At 37.7% G+C, this 17,184-nt stretch overlaps 1 protein-coding gene across 1 annotated transcript in view; it reads left to right on the top strand.

Moving 5' to 3' along the window:
- The window catches only part of LOC583098 (BMP-binding endothelial regulator protein), a gene marked incomplete at its 5' end in the record, with an annotated part of 32,503 nt that extends 15,694 nt beyond the window's left edge, over positions 1–16,809 (top strand). Inside the window, 10 exons of the mRNA XM_030974510.1 lie at positions 244–326; positions 797–896; positions 1,270–1,376; positions 3,678–3,815; positions 4,480–4,584; positions 10,290–10,341; positions 13,693–14,019; positions 14,461–14,797; positions 15,289–15,419; positions 15,828–16,809. Of these exons, the coding sequence (XP_030830370.1) occupies positions 244–326; positions 797–896; positions 1,270–1,376; positions 3,678–3,815; positions 4,480–4,584; positions 10,290–10,341; positions 13,693–14,019; positions 14,461–14,797; positions 15,289–15,419; positions 15,828–15,838 (1,391 nt within the window). The remainder of the gene's footprint in view (positions 1–243; positions 327–796; positions 897–1,269; positions 1,377–3,677; positions 3,816–4,479; positions 4,585–10,289; positions 10,342–13,692; positions 14,020–14,460; positions 14,798–15,288; positions 15,420–15,827) is intronic.
- Positions 16,810–17,184: the final 375 nt, after the last annotated feature.

Genomic DNA, 17,184 nt, shown 5'->3' with positions numbered 1-17,184 from the left:
CCACTTCTTATTCCTCCTCGTCCTTCTTCTCCTTTTCTCCTTTTTCTTCTCATTCTTCTTCTTCTTCGTCGTCTATTTCTCCTTCTTCCTCTTCCCTTCGTCCTTCTCCTTCTCCTCCTTCTCCTTCTTCTCCTTCTTCTTCTCCTTCTTCTCCTTCTTCCCTTCCCTTTACCACCCATCCCAACTCCTTCTTATACATCTTCTTCCTTATCGTTTTATTTTCTTAATTTGTTTGCATCCCAGGTTGTTCTGTAGATGGAAGGCAGCGAGCTGAGGGTGAAAAGTTTTACCGTGATTCTGATCCGTGCACGGCATGCGTCTGTGAAGTAAGCATTTAAAAAAAAATCCAACTGATTATCATGACATTGCCAATTTACCACCTTGATTTTAATCATTTCGTGCCCTTTCCATTTCAGTTTATTTCCCATTGTAAAAACCACTTATCCAATGACAGAGTTACGTGTTCGACGACGAAGACCACGTATATTGTCCACGCTATCCGATCCAATTCCATCAGCAGTTATTTAGCAAGAGTTCATCAGTTCATAACTTTAACATTGCTCAATACATAGTGATATTAGACTGAATTAACTTACTTTCTGTAGAGAGCTTTCGTAATTTAAAATTCTTTTTTGAAGTAAATGTAACATCTGTTTTATCTTCTAATTTCTTCTCTCCTCCGATCTGCCCCCTCTCTCTTTCATGCTTTTCTTTCTATCTACCTACCTATCTATCTATTTATCTTTCTATCTATCTATCTATCTGGCTACGTTTCTCTCCTCCTCTCTATCTGCAGAATGGAAGAGTCACTTGTTCCAAACAAACCTGCCCCGTCCTATCTTGCCCTGAATACCAAGTCGAAACACCGGAGGGGCAATGCTGCCCAAAATGTGTCGGTAAGTTGTATTATTTGTGGTAGCTAGATATGTAATGATCTAGAATGACTGGTGTGATTCAACATGTTAAAATAAGTGTGGGAATATATCGGGCATATGGACAGTTGGAACATTGTCCTCTTTGTTCACAATGTCCGTAGAGGTGGCTGACCATGTACATCACCTTTAGATTAAAACAAATACTACAACATCTTTCACCATTTTACATGGGATAACATGGGTCTCCAGTGAAGGAATTTTACCACTCTTTGTGTATAAATCGCATACCACATAATCTGATGTATTTTAAATATCTTCTTCATGGTCCTATACCATCATGATCGTTATCTTCCACTTCGTTCTTTCACCTATTCCACTGTTCACTCTTTAACAGCTCAAAGAAAAGTCTTCGATCTCGGGGACAGGTGCCTCTTCCGGAACAACATCTTTGACGCAGGACAGACTGTCTTCAAAGACAAGTGCACCAAGTGCGTCTGTTTGGTAAGTATACGAGGGATCCCCAACAACCTGTTTCCTTTTTCCTTCTCCCTAATGATTCTTTTCCTTTTCTAATTAACATTTTAATTACCCGCCGAGGAAACCATTTTTCGTCAAGCGGTGACTATTTGGGAAGCTGGGATTTCGCCGTAACCGGTTATCGCACTCATATCTCATCCTCCGTGCGAGATGATGAAATTATCTATTAGGTATCGAGGACAAGTAACAGCTTTATCCTACTTTTGGTGAAATCATATGTTTAATGAGAACAAACCGTGTGTTTATATTTGTGTGTGTGTGGGGAAGGGGCGTGTTCGTGTGTATGTGAAGATTGATACAGAATTTCATGATTGTTCTAGCAATGATATTATAAGTTCAATTTGGTGTCAATCCGGGTTACAGTTTCATAATGTTACAAATGGACTGTTTACGTATTAGGTTAAAGAAGGAGGGGAAGAGGAAGAGGAAGAGAAGAAGTAGATTACGAAGAAAAACAATGACAACAATGATAACAAGGCAAAATTATTAAATGATGATATTGATAGCAATGATGATGATAATAAAAGTAATGATAATAACCCTTTTTTATGAGGTTAGTTATGTCAAAAACTCCCATGCACTCTTCTTCAAATTCTTCATCGGAATTATGACCTCGGTCTTGACCTAGAAAGTAGGAAATGTCGAGGGATTATATTGGATTAAGTATATAGGCGCTGGATTAGGTTGCAACCTGCCGAGGGTGTCTGTTAACTAATTCATGTCGCTGCAAAGGTTAACCGTATAGGCCTATGTGGATTTGTGGAGATCGAGTTCATCGCTTAATCTCGATTCTTTTGAAAATGCAAATGAAAGTATAAGGATGAAGTATTTAATAAAGAAGATATGAAACAATAACACGATTGACTACAGCATACTACAATTATTGTAACGACAGTCATCATTAGCTCAATGATGTATAACGTTTTGAAAAGAAATGAAAGGAAAACAGACAAACAAAATGCAAAACAATAACCTAAACAGAATACGGAACACTACAATGATAGTTTTATATACTTTTGTATTTCATTTTGGCTGAGGAGAGGCATTTTTCCAACATTAAAACATACAAATGAACACCCATCCTGCTATCTTTGACCGAAATGCCAGGAAATTATTTACTCATTTTTATTTCATTTTTCATAAAAGAAACCTTCAACGTGTTCAAGAAAGTTGTTGCACCTCTCAAAAACTAATAATTTCCATCTCACCCAACACTTACACTGACCTCCTTTTGTCATGAGGTGATCGAAAGTGTACTTAATTATTGTTTATTGACCATTTCTTAAGTCCAAGTTTAAACACAAGGATGCTGCCCTGACGAAATTGTCACTGACTGGACATTTTGTATCTGGAACGAAATTCCTGTTCGAAACAAGTGTTGCCCATAACACATCCTGTCACTCATGTACACTTTTCGCTGCCCCCGCAGAAGGTTGATGACCGATATATATAACACATTTATATGTTAGAAACAATAGCTTGAGCCAGCCAGCTAGAACACAGATCCTGTCTTCGATTACAGTATAGTTCTTTCGCTCGGAGCAAGATCATATCACTCATCGTCTTTTGTCTTCTGGGGAAAGAGTTTTCGAGGAAGAAGTGTAAAGCAGAGCGGAAGCTGCTACTGGTTTCAGAATCGAGAGGCCCCTTTGGCCCGACATATCGAACCAGATGCATTGAGTTGTTCTAAATCCCTTGAAAATACCTTGAAATCTTAACCTACTTCGGTGTCAAGGCGTTGAAGATGAAATAATTATTTGACACTACAGATGTGTATACCTTATTGCTAAGGAATACATTGTATATGAACAGTGTACTTCTGAGGCAATGGTCGTTTGAGGGATAATTATACGAAAAAGAGGCGCAGAAAGAGGTAGAATGGAATATTAGAAGCGGATGATAAAATGGTTATTGTTGTTATTATTACCCGCAAGGGCTATTGCTTCCTCCTTAGCCAACATATATCTTATCATACCCCTCCCCCCTCATTAACCGCTGTGTTTCTATTTACCTCATTTACACACCCTTTCCAATTTCGGCAGTGTTTTTCTGTTGATATATATTTTTTCTGCACACAATAATGCAGGATAATAAATGTGGATTTGTACCATACCCGTGAAATGTGCTTTTAGAATGATGAAAGTTATTGGGATTCAATTCTTTTTTTGTATTGATTTGTTGTTGACCAATCAGTCTTCTTTAAAATCATGAGCTACGATTTAATAATAATTATTTTTTTCTCCACAAAAAAAATGTCATTTCTAGGAGTCAACAGTGATGTGTCACAGGGAAACCTGTCCTTCGGCATTAAACTGTCCGTCGGGCAATATCGTACAGGGAGATGACGATTGCTGTCCGCGCTGTGAACCTTTAGTGTGTGACGTCAACGGGACCAATTATCAGGTAGGACATTTTCCTTCTCCCCCTTCTTCTTCATCTTCTTTTTTTCTTCTGTTTCATCATCTTCTACTTCTTTTTTTTTTCTCCTTCTTCTTCTTCTTTTTTTCTGTGTCATCCTCTTTTTCTTCCTATACTTATTCCTTTTCTTATTCTTCTTTTTCTTCTTTTTCTTCTTCTTCTTCTTCTTCTTCTTCTTCTTCTTCTTCTTCTTCTTCTTCTTTTTCTGTGTTATGCTCTTCTTCTTCCTATACTTATTGCTTTTCTTCTTCTTCTTCTCCTTTTTCTTCTTCTTCTTTTTCTTCTTCTTCTTCTTCTTCTTCTTCTTCTTCTTCTACCTCTTCTTCTTCTTATCCTTCTCCTTCTTCTTCTTCTTCTTCTTCTTATCTTTCTCCAATGTCTTCTTCTTCATCATCCTTATCCTTTTCTCATTCTTCTCTTTCTCCTTGTTCTTCTTTTGTCATGAATGACTTATAGTTAATCTGAATTTGAAAGTTATGTATGAATTAAAAATCACAGTTTCCTCATCTTCATTAACACATGTTGCAAATTCTGTAAAAGCATAGCTATACACATTATACCATTTTTGTAAAATATCTCTATGTGTCATCGATAACGCGGATTGTACCGAGTTCCATTTTTCACCACTTTATTTTATTTTTATATGCAGGATGGTGACGTATGGCACCAATCTGTGTGTGAATCTTGCAGCTGCAACAGCGGAATTGTACAATGCAGGGTGGAAGAGTGTCGCATGAATCTTCAATGTGAATCGGTAAGGCAGCATGTCCTGCTTTAGTTCAAACACTACAATAAAAGTATTTATCCTGAAGGGAAAAAATGAGATTTGCAAAATATTAAATCATGTATTAACATGCGTCTGAACATCGCCTGTCTTTTAACGTTGCTGGAAAAAACACACAATAGGAACATTTGCTCACAGATCAAGAAATTACGATGTAACGGTATTTCAATGGAAGTTGGTTGACGCCATTTCGGCGTTAAGAGGTACCTCGCGGGTAAATTTGACTCCTAATAAGGTGTACATAAAACAAAAAAAAATGCTTTATCATTCACCGTTTTCGCATGCTGTTCTTTTGGGAAGATACTATCCACGATCTTTATTAGAGGTTATTACCGGAGTATTCTTTATAGGATAGTTAAGCAATAATATGATTATCTGAGGAATAAGAAAGGGAATGGGAAGGGGGGGGGGGGGGGGTTGTCAGCCTCTTAAAGTAGGACGGAGTATTCCTCCTTAGTCATTTCCTTATGGAAAAGGGCATTGTCAAATATCTTATCATCTCTACCTCGTATCTCATTTCATGCACTACAGCGAAGCCAGCTGTCAATAGAAATAGTGTGGAAATTGCATTAAGATTTGGCAGAGGTAACTTCCCGTGGATCAGTTAGAGTTTTCGATAAGTTGGAATTGGAAGTCGGATCCCGGACAAAGAGAGGGTGGAAATGCACTCCCAGAATAACAATAGATGGTGATTGGTGATCTATTGTCATGAAACAGGGGAAGACGGTGAATATGGGTGGAGAGAGAAATGGGAAGGGGTGGTTGGAGAGAGACAGACAGTCCGTGAAAGCGAGAGAGATTACTTTGCTTAGTTTGTTTGGTTGTTTTCAAAGCAGATAACAACAATTCGCATGCATGAACAGATGATTTGAAATACATTTAAGATTCCTGGCATGTCAATGATAAATCTTTAGCGTACATGAGTCTATCAATAGTTTCAATCTATTTCGAAATAAGAAATATTGATGTTAGGTCAAGGAACGCTTTCTAATTACTAAATATAGAGATGTTCCTAATCCTTCAAATCCCTTGGCAATTAACGGCTTTTAAGCAAAACTTTGTGACCCTGAGGTTTTACCATGCAAAGCATTCCTACCACCTAATCAATGCCAACATGGAAACAAGAAGAATAAAGTTTTCGTGTTTCCTCGGTCTCGGGACTAGCCAGGGACCTTGGATTCACTCATCCATTTCACTCGATTAAACAAAACTATGTATCGATTATTCGATTTCCGCTTGTTAATAGCTGCGGTATTCAACCACATGGCGATGCCATGCGGAACCACGTTTACACCCTTCATCTTGCCAATTCCAACGACCATTTAAGTTCCGGGCACACCTGACCAATTGACGATGACCATAACCAAACGATTAAAAAGTTTGTTCATATTAATGATACAGTATCTGTTGTATAGCGCATAATCAGTCCACCACTCGATGTGTTATAGACCCTCCAATACTACCCCAGGTCTGCGATTTGGGCGCACACGGCATGTAGGGAATACCGGTGGAGAGTGGCAAATGAAGATTAATGTCTTGCAAGTGAACGTCAGTGCTTTGGCACGTGCCTTGTGATCTGCAGTCCGGTGATTTATCCACTAAACCACAACACTATACCTTGGCCCTGTAACAAAAAATTCGACTTGCAATCAATCGTAAAAATCTATCGTAGTATCTAATCTTGCTCAAACTAATCGTATCTTACCAAATACTATATTATATTTTCTGAATTAAATAGTAAGTTACCATTCGTTGTAAGTTACAATTGATCTGAAAGAGATGCGATTAAATTTGGAGAATTGAAACTAATAATAACTTTTTAAGTTAAATGGCCCTGTTTCATTTATAGTTATCGATATGGGTGTCATGTGACCGGTACACTTTACTGATACGCGAACACCCAAAAGTGTGTCTGATTGGTTTAAGGGGGTAATGGGTATTAATTAAGGACATCGTAGTGGTCAGGCATGAAAGCACGTGCAAAACCTAGTGGACGTTTTGGCGCGATAGAATCGTCTGCTCCGATCAGGTGTACGTAAGACGATTGTAGATGTCACCTCTCGTGACGATTCTGGGTCAGCTATTCATCGATCTAGATCAAAGTAAAACCTCGGAGTCTTCGAGAGTGATATAAGAGATTGTAAAAAAAGAAAATGAAAATGTTGAGTATAGCCGATGTTTTGATGCAGTAGCAGATATTGTAAAGCGTTAACAGAACAAAAAATATTGCACAATAATAAAATGAATTGTAATTTCACTTGAAATGAGGGACGGATGAACGAGACAACTTAGTGGTCTTTGACGAGAATAAATCTTGAGTTTGAAAGAGGGAAGTGATGGAAACATATTTTTGTCAACACTTATTTATGGAAGATACATTTTCATTTAAATGCAAACTAGATGCCATGCTAGTTGCGTATACATCTTAAAGCATTTCGTATTCCCTATCTGCTGTTCTAGTTCAAAAGATTCATATATTTTACCGAGTTTGAAACGTTTTCTTAAGACACTTTTAAGAAGGGGGTAAATTTGTCGGCCATGAAGGAATCTGACCCAGTGCCAAGAAAGGCTAATCTGTCAGTTAATCCCCTTTGATTGTTTAAAGACTTCGAAGAAAATTTAATGAAGGAGATGCACACGTTTAAAACCATAGGCGTGAACAGAAAAATCCATTACCCCTTTGAAATACCGTTCCCGGACACTAATCAAGGCGATTAGTCTCTATACCGTATTGATTCATCGAATGATAGGTCAATCTTTAATGTAAAATACCTAGTGTGTAAACTTTTGAGAAATGGTATCCATGCAATTGACGGATACGCCAGATCTTTAAGAAAGGCCGTTGCACATAAAGCTACATTTCGATTGCGTTATTATCCCCCTCAACAATCCTGTAACAGAAATTAATCAATGCGTCAATAACTTAACGTGAGGGTTGCAGTTGATATTGCACAGAGGTTTCGTACGGTGTCACTCTCAAAATTGCGCGTCAAAGACATCACGAGCCGCTGACGCAGCCATCATAGCTACGTCAACAGATGACATCTCGAGTATTAGGGGCAGGAGATAGTGTATCTATATTCGGGTAGCTAGGAAAAGGATAGCAAAGTGATGAAAGGGCATCGTAAAGCAAAGTTCATGTTTGTGTCTTTGAATGAATCATCACATGACCTTGACTAAGGGTTGATTGAAGCGTGTTCTGAAGCTCTTACAGTTACGTCCATCTCAGAGTACAGGGGACCTCACTTTCCTTCCCGGAAACCACCGGCAAGTGCAGACAAGTTGCTGCTGGCAACTATATTCGCAGCAGCTAGAGTTATATAGCACTCTACATCAGCGGCATATCCAGGATTCTGTATTTAAAAATGAGAAGGGTGGCACAACTCTTTAAGTACTTTGTGATGAGCATTTTTGTTGATTGTAATTTCTTCATCACGTTTTTTTCTTCTTCTTCTGACCCTTAAGCTCACGTGCTTTTTAAGGGGCATCTGTTAGTTGTACCCTCTATATCCACCCGTCTTTAGTCTCACTTACAGATAAACCTGTCTTAGTGGCCACCTCTCTATAAAGGTCAAATGTCTATCGTGACTATGCATTTCATCTCCCTCTAGAGCGAAATGCGCGTTGCATTGTCTGTCTATAAAGGCCACATGTATGCAGTGGCCACTTGTTCTGTTTCCTGTGGGTGACCTTATCAGAAAGGTTTGAATGTACTTCCCTACTTCAGTACTGACGAAATCGAAAGGTATTATGTCACTATTGCCTTTCTTAGAATGAGCATAGAAGCAGAATGCTTGGGAGTAGGAGGTTCTGTCATTGACTTTAATAACAAAATAGATTTTATTGACGATGATTTGACACCGAATGACATCATTAAGTAGCTCAAGTCACCCACCGGCGAGTGAACATCTTCAATAATATAAAGTCCATAATGTGAAACCAAGCATTGCTCACTGGCGTAACATGGTCAATCAGCCATTACAAAAGGATCGATGTTGTGGGCATTGTCTCCTGTATCGCTTAGGGCGACACTTAAACAATGTTGAAATAGCGTTCGATTGTAAACATTAAGACGTTAAAGAAATTAAACGGTGACGCTCTCCAAGTCGACAATAATGAATCATATCAGGATGATATATTGGACATTTTTTTATGATCGAATTTATTGAGAGAAAAGTCGAGAGTCTCATATGTAACGATTATCTTGCTGATTGTCTAGAACATTTCCTTATTTTGTTCTTATAGGTTATGTAATAACAGTTGCGTTAGTAAATGAATCTCTTAAAAGAGGTGGCATATGGTCTATGAAAAGATCACGCACTGGATTTTATTCAAGTTATTGGGCATATCGTTGTGGTTCGAATTTTCTGCCAACGTCTTTGGCAAGACATTGATCCACATCTGCCTCTCTTCATCCAAGTGTGGTAAATCTACACCACACATGCAGGAAGAAATTCCTTGAATGCTCGAGCTAGCGCCCAAGTAGCTCAGCTAAAGCTGAACTGATAATACAATTTAGTGTTTTGTATCACGTGATTGCAGAAACTGTTTGGAAAGATGTATCAATGATGCGCTGCTCTTTTAATCTTTGTGATCATGGAAGAAGATATATCATTAGATACGTTTTTATTTATTTTCGCGACGCCCCTCGTTACCAGCTAACATAGCCTTGATATACACTAAAGACAATCTTCCTACCGATCCATGTTCCTTTTATAGGATAAAAACTCCTTTCCTCCATCTTCTTGGTACAATAAAGTCAATATTCTTTTGCCAGTAATGCACAAATACTGTGCAATCAATTTTATTTGGCGTCGTTGGGAGCTGTAGGGGGTCTCATTTCTTAATCCCCGATTTCAAATAAAGGCATTTAGCGCGCCACATTCCCGAAACAATAGTACAATGTCTTCTTTGAAGAATGTGTTGTTTTGATTAGTGCCATGGAATTGTTTTGAAATGGACAAGTCTTCCGTTAAAGCGTGGCAAGGTGTATTGATTAACAATTCAAACCGATCCACCTTAGTGAGTTAAACGGGTGAAAGCATTGATGGTACATTATTCAACAACTAATGACTATTGTATCAATTATGAAGCTGAAAATTAGTTTATAACGAAGACTTTCTGTTGTGAAAATAAGCGGTGCTATACTGTTATATCATGCAAACGAAGACTCGGATATAGAATCGTATAAAGTGATACATAATGAATAAATTAGATATATATTAGTATTTCAATTACCCAAAATACTATATATATATATATATATATATATATATATATATATATATATATATATATAAATTCAAAATTATTGATTTGATTAATCTTAATTATCAATGTGCGTGTTTATTTATGCAATATTTGCTTATAGAATTCGATATCAATTCATAATCTGTACTTTGAAATACAAACTTCGAGATTAATTTTACAGGGTTATTTAAAGTGACACGCATATGGGTTATTTTGTAGTCACGATAACTAAATAAATATTATGTTAATTAGTTTTCTTTCAAAAACTCAATATTTAATATGCAATTATACATCTCATATATTGTTTTCCCGATCAAACTCCGAGTATTTACGTGCCAATGTATATGATAATGTTGATGTGAAAACATGCGGAACTGTATGGAATTCAGAATGTACAGTTTCCTGTTTACCTTTTTTCTACTCAGAATTTTGAACTGAAGACGTTGGATGGAGATTGTTGCCCGCAGTGCATAGAAAGTAAGTGACATTTAATATTCCTCTTGATGAAATAACATCATTTTAATTTACGTAAACTGTGCGTCATATTCGTGACTTTAAATTCAACTGTATATGTTATTTGTACGCCTTTGCGTCCATACAATGTAAGCTCATGCCATTCCAGAGGTATTCAAAATGTCCACACATTTCTTACACAAACATCAGTCCTGTCAACCACAGAGCTTACCTAAGGCGTGCCTGATATAGCAACGACTATCTGATGATTGTAAGCACTATTTATTCTCCTTGTGGTGCAACCATACATCGAATAGAGATTAAATAGTATTGCCTCACTATTCTAACAAGAAAGAGCCACAAATCGATCAGTTGAAATACAGTAGTATGCTAGTCTCTTTGTGATACATCTTGTCATACTAATTTAATCATTCTGTTTTAACATTCTTCATCTTGTAATCATCCTTCTATATAGCAATATCCCTTCTCCTCCGCTGTTTAGATAGTTTAGTAAAAAAAAAAAAAAACTCTGCTTACATCTACAAGTCTCGTCATGAAAATTGTCTATATGGGATGAGCTACTCAGATATACGATTCAGTAGACCCTCCTTATGAAGTCATGCCCGTCCTGGTTCCTTTATGAAACATATTCACCAACACAACCATATCCTGCCCGCCTGTAGGGCATATCTGAACATTCCCCCCGAAAGTCACAAAGTACCCGTTTAACTTTAAAAGAGTGTTTATCTTTGAACAATGAGCGATTCACTGTAACTTTAAGTATCTTAGGTGAACTTTTTTTTTATCCAAGGTCGTATGTTGGTAGGCACGTACAGCGGAGAAGAAAATGGACTTCATTCATAAATATCTTGCCATGGGCACCGAATTTATCAATGTCAAGTCGTACAAAGGACATGATAGCAGGCGGGTTGTAACTCTAGAGGTTTCATTGTACGTCCACAGACTATGGGAGTATGGGGAACACCACTCGAAAACCACAAGGTAGATTTTAGAAGTGGGGAAAAATGCGGTTCTGAATTGAAAATGGAATGCCGATAACATCGCAGTGAGCAAATATTTTATCAAGTTTCGGACTTTTTGGCACAAAACAACGATTTCAATCTATAAGCATCCGTCATCCATCTTTTGCTTGTTTGGCAGGCGAGAAAATGTGCTATTCACTGGTGTTCACGGTGCGATAAATTTGGACAAAAACCGCCAATTATGAGAGATAATGGCGGGTTTTGAGTGCCTTATCAAGCAGAATGATCAGAATGTGACTCGACTCAATGCAAGATGAGAAATAAAGTAATTTATCGCTTGTGTGACGAACACAAGTCTTATCACTTCCATGACAGACAGTTATTTGATGGCTTTATATACCAATAGATTGCAATCGCAAAGTTATCCTTTATGGTATTTCGTGCTTATTGTGTGAATTTAGAGTCGGAATTATTCGATATAGAGCGGAGCGTTGTTCACAAAATTCAACAATTTGTTAAAGAAAATTGTTATCTTTTCCTTTAAATTTGGGTTAACAAAACATGAGAAGATGCCGGTTTCTTGTGTGGACATTGTTCTGCTAGCTTGGAAATTAACGAATTTGGACACGTGGATAATGAAGGTACAGTGTAGATAGTAAATATAACAAGGAAACAGTTTACACAATTTATCCAACAGTACAATCATTGTTTGTTATCTGCAGTCTCATAATTGTACATTTTCATAATTCACTATTATAAGCTCCTACTATTTATGCACACAGTCTAGGCAAATGGAGTCTTGGCATGTTTAAAGTGTTTTGTTAAACTATAGGTGACGGTTTAGGTGATGCGACGCCAAAATACGAAGGAGAACGTATTTAGGCGTTTTGTAACGAATGCATTGCGTATTCATAGTTTCATGATTAACGGCTTAAAGAGAACAACATTTCATACCAGATTATAACACAGTACACCTAAGACTTAAAATGATAATGCTCATGCTTTGAAAAAGAAAACAACAACAACAAAAACAACAACAACAATAACATTCTCATTAAACCAGATAATGCTGTAATATTACATTCAGCTGCAACTAAACGGGAGATCCGCCATTTTAAGCATGAACTAAGAGATCTAGGCGGGGACTGAGGTGGGATATGGCTAAGGGAAGGTGGGGATTGGGCGGGGAATAGATGGAAATAAGTATAGACCCCCAAAATATTTTATCGACTAATATGATAAAAGATTGAAGAAGATCGACAAGGGCCAAATTCTGGAAACACAAGAATTGCAACAAAAGGCAGGCAGCGCCAGTGGAGCTGGTTGAATATTGGGGGCTTGGTTTTACGACCGTCCCACGAAGAAAAGGCAATATTGTGGTTCGTGTTTCGCCTGATTACCTCCGAATATCCCTCCCTTTGATCGTGCTAGATAACTGTTTAAATCTTACCCATCAAACTGGGCCCCCTTATAAACCGGCAATTCATGATTACCTGATAGTGGATAAGTTCGGAAACTCGAGTTGACTTATATTGAGCGTGCGGTGTTTTTGTCATGATAACTAGGTCGCGGATATTGTGACTTGACGAAACCATTTGCTGCATCCATTACGAGTTATTTAGAACTTGAACAATAAAAATTTGCAATTCACCGATTGTATCTGACGATGATTCATATTTCAAAGAGTCTCTGATGCTAATTTAATTTCAATTTATGAGGTCTTTCAATTGCATGCATGCAAGGATGTCCCGAAGTTGAACTTTAAACCCTATTTATAGCGATTGAATTGAATTTGAACTTATTTAACCGGACTTTCCGCAGTCTATAATGACACAAAATACGCTTGAAACCCTTAAGTTGTTCTAATAGTTGATCGGGTAAAGCTCACATATTTATTTATCCCCTGGTCGAGGGATTTGGCGTTGTTGATGCCATAATGAGACTAAAAATTAGAACTGTCGATACATGAATTGGTCGAGACATGAATTGTGTTATTTTTCCCATTTCTGAAGAGGGGGGTGTTGCTCTTTTTGAAACATTCGAGGAGAAACTTCTCACTTTAACCAAACAAAAGTGGAAAACCTAGAAATTACACATCTTGATAATTGAATCATAATTTGTTAATTTTGCATTAAATATGACCAATGATAAACTGCATCTTAAAAAACACTGCTGTCCATACAATTTAGGTTAACGTTTAGTCATAATCATACACCGATAAGATGATCCTGTCATGTTAATTGACACGGATAAGTTTCTTATGTTTGACCATTCGCGTCTCGACTACTCTATCTAGATGTCCAATTCTGTCGGGATTTTCCCCTCTGTTTCTGTTTGTTTCTATCTGTTTCTAGTCATTCATATCTGGTTCTTGTTTCTTCATTCTCTTCAGAAAATGGAGTCTGCACAGTTTTCGGTGATCCCCACTACCGCTCTTTCGATGGTCGACTCTTCAACTTCCAGGGCCGCTGCAAGTATCTTCTCGCGGCCGACTGCAGTACCAACGACTTCCGGGTCAGAGTGCGCAACGATGGCCGCAACACCAAATCGTTCTCATGGACGAAGACCGTCTTTCTGACCCTCGGGAAGCACTCGATCACGCTGCTCCAGGACTACGTCGTCCGCGTCGACAGGGAAACGATCACGGTTCCGTACAGCGTCGATTCGGTGTTTAGGATATACAGGGATAGTTATAACGTCATCGTAGATACAAATATAGGTAAGATACTCTGACAAGTTCATTCTATATGTAAAGGTAACCATCACTAGAACAGTTTGTAGCTTATTAAATATCTGCAGTAACAAACAATGGTGGAATGTGGAGTTAACATGTATCATGGCGGGTGTCACCCTACCGTACTGGTCTTTGAACTTTTTCGCGAATTTCGGCATGTTAAACATATTTTTGAGAACGAGGAGCACTAAATCTTTTTATTTAACTGTTTTTCAAATTGAGAGAGAACAGGGGCTAATGAGAGGCTATAATATATCGGAGGCCAATAATGGATAACCGATTCTACCTAGGTTTCTACAAACAGCCCACTGAAATTGGGTCAAAGACTTTCTTTTTAGTTTCTACGTAGCAACAAACTAATTTTACAGAATATAATCGTTTAACCATTTTTTAAAACCATATTTTTAAACCGATTTTCCTTTACAGGTATAATTCTTTCATGGGACGGGGACAGCTTTGTGGAACTCTCAGTCCCGCCTCAGTACAAGAGCAAAATGTGTGGTCTGTGTGGCAACTACAATGGTGACCGTCACGATGATTTAAGAACTCTTAAAGGCGAGTTTACAAATGAAGTAAGGACGTTTGGAGAATCATGGAGAGTTGGTGGAAATAAATTTTGTGATCAGAGCGTTACGAAAGCATTAAAGTATTCGTGTTGGGACGACAGCGTTGCAAGGAGGAGGGCGCAGAGGTCGTGCCGGAATATAAAGTCCATGAAGTTACAGGCCTGTCACGGTGTAGTCGATCTATGGGTGTATTATAGGTAAGTCTGAAATATTATACCAGTATACCTTTTTCTGTTTTTCTTTCTCCCTTTATCTTTTGTCTGTTTCTTCTCGCCCCTTCTTTCCTATCATTTTATGGTTTTTCCACCCATTTTTATTCCAGTTTCGCTCTCGCGTTCTCATTCACTAGAATATTGAAAACTAGAAGGAACTCATCAGTAACATCAGAGGACAAAACTAAATGCTAATTTGTAATCTTCAATCAAATTATATATTATGTAGGGTATCAGTTAAAATCAATGTCACAACTTTTTCATTCATAAGATCTCTGTAAAAGTAATTTGGGATCTTGCCCTGGTTATACATGCATAATGACATGTCAACATATGTCAACGAATGTAAATGGTCTCTGGTAAATACTTATATTATATGTAATCAAATGATATGTGAATTTGTTAACATGCTGTGTTCTACATCTCCATGTTGATATGGTAGTTATATTTTGACTCTGTTTTTCTTTTTATCCCAGGTCCTGTTTAACAGATATGTGCGAATGCCCCGAAGATAAACTATGTTCGTGCGAGGCCGAGTCGGCCTACATCCGGGAATGCCGTAGGCAGGGCGTTGAGCTCAACTACACCCAGAATGCATTGTGCACTGGTGAGTAATATGACGTCATCATTCAACGTCTTCCAAGTTGTCTGTAAAGCATTTGAAACGAAATAGGATGTTGTACACGTATGTTGTAGTGTAGGTTGCGTATCAGGGGAGGGTTTCATTAATACATATTCTTCTTATTTTACTAGACGCACCTTATCATACATATTACACAATATGTTTAGCAGGTACATTCTTAAAGAAAGAATCCTATGGAGTTTGTTCACATTCAATGTTATTCAATATTTTCAGACTGTAATGATTGTTTTTCACCTATCTACATTCTCTCATTTGAAAGGGAACATACAGAGTTATTTGAATTTATTTTATCAAAATGTTATCCATTTCATAATTCAAAGTATCCTGCAATTAACAATTTGCTTTTGCTATATTTCTTTTTCTTTCACATAGATATGTCATGAGAGTGAATACAAAGTATGATGCTGTGTTTTGACTCGGTCTGTATCTGCATCAATGGCTGCCAGAAGGGAGTTCGAACTGCGACCCTGCTACGCTACAACATGGGTCTCAAATCACGATGTCGCATGAGTGGAACTCAAGGGTGATCCATGCCGAAACATGCACAGCGCCACCTACCGGGGTCTAAGAGCAGAACCCTTCGCACACGGCGTTGAACTTAATCATCACCAACCCGTTCGCAAGGTCCACTACGATGCCACTGCAATGCCATTACGATATGACTGCGATTTCGTGAGACATGATCGTAGAAGCTGTGTTAAGAATGCTCCGTCCATGCACCCTCACATTAGCGTCGTTATGTTATGTTTAAATGATAGAAGGAACTGCAAGAAGTATTTTTTCACAAAACACCCAGCGTTTGCATCATATTTTGTTTTCTTTTCCTCATAGACAGAATTTTAGAATGTGCTATTCTTTAAATGACAGAAGTACAGTTTCTTGTTATTTGTATTTTGGTTTAAATCTTACACAATCAGGACCACTTTCAAAGCAATTAAAAGTCAACATATTTGTTTTATTTTATGTGGAAAGGGGCAAAGTGTTATAACTACAACCGAATACTAAACGACGTTGGTGACTGTAATGGTGTCAAGTTTAGCCTACGGGTACTATTTATTAAACTTACTTCTATTTTTCTTGTAGTTAAATGACATATAACTTATTTTCAAATGATTTTCGAAAGCAGAATGTTCTGTATTCACATCAAAGTACATGTATTACGTTTTCGGATATTGTAAGGAATGTGGGAGGAGTGCTGTTAAATGTTTTACTTCGATTAATGTGTCACTCGGTTTTGTTGTAATAACTCCTGTCATTCATCTTAAAGGTAAAGACCAGTTATGGTCATGCGATTGCATTGTGAAAGAAACGTTGTGGAATCGATCAGAAAAGGTTGATCATCTAGCATCTAGCATCTGCAAGGTTCTGGAATCATCAAAATGATAAGAAATTTGGCCCATTCTTCGTAAAGTTACAAGCACTATACACAGAAAGATGTATATGGGACTACCCTATATCTCTCACAGACCATCCATGAGAGAAACAAATTTACCAAATATATGAATTAGTAGGCGGTTTCCTGGCAAATTTTTTATCATCATGTATTAGTCAAAACATATTCTTTCACATGATTGGTAATGAGAGCTTCCATTTCATTTTTTGAAATTGGGGCGTTTCCAATACTGGTCTTTACCTTTAATCGTTCATTTGATATCTTTCATAGAGTAGAACCATCTTACACAAGCTTTGCCTCCTAGTGACAACAAAAATGGTTGGCTATATATTTTTT

This window comes from Strongylocentrotus purpuratus, unplaced genomic scaffold (assembly GCF_000002235.5).
Source record: "Strongylocentrotus purpuratus isolate Spur 01 unplaced genomic scaffold, Spur_5.0 spur5_scaffold_7, whole genome shotgun sequence".
In the NCBI taxonomy this organism is placed as follows: Eukaryota; Metazoa; Echinodermata; class Echinoidea; order Camarodonta; family Strongylocentrotidae; genus Strongylocentrotus; species Strongylocentrotus purpuratus.
This window is presented reverse-complemented; position numbering and strand designations above follow the sequence as displayed.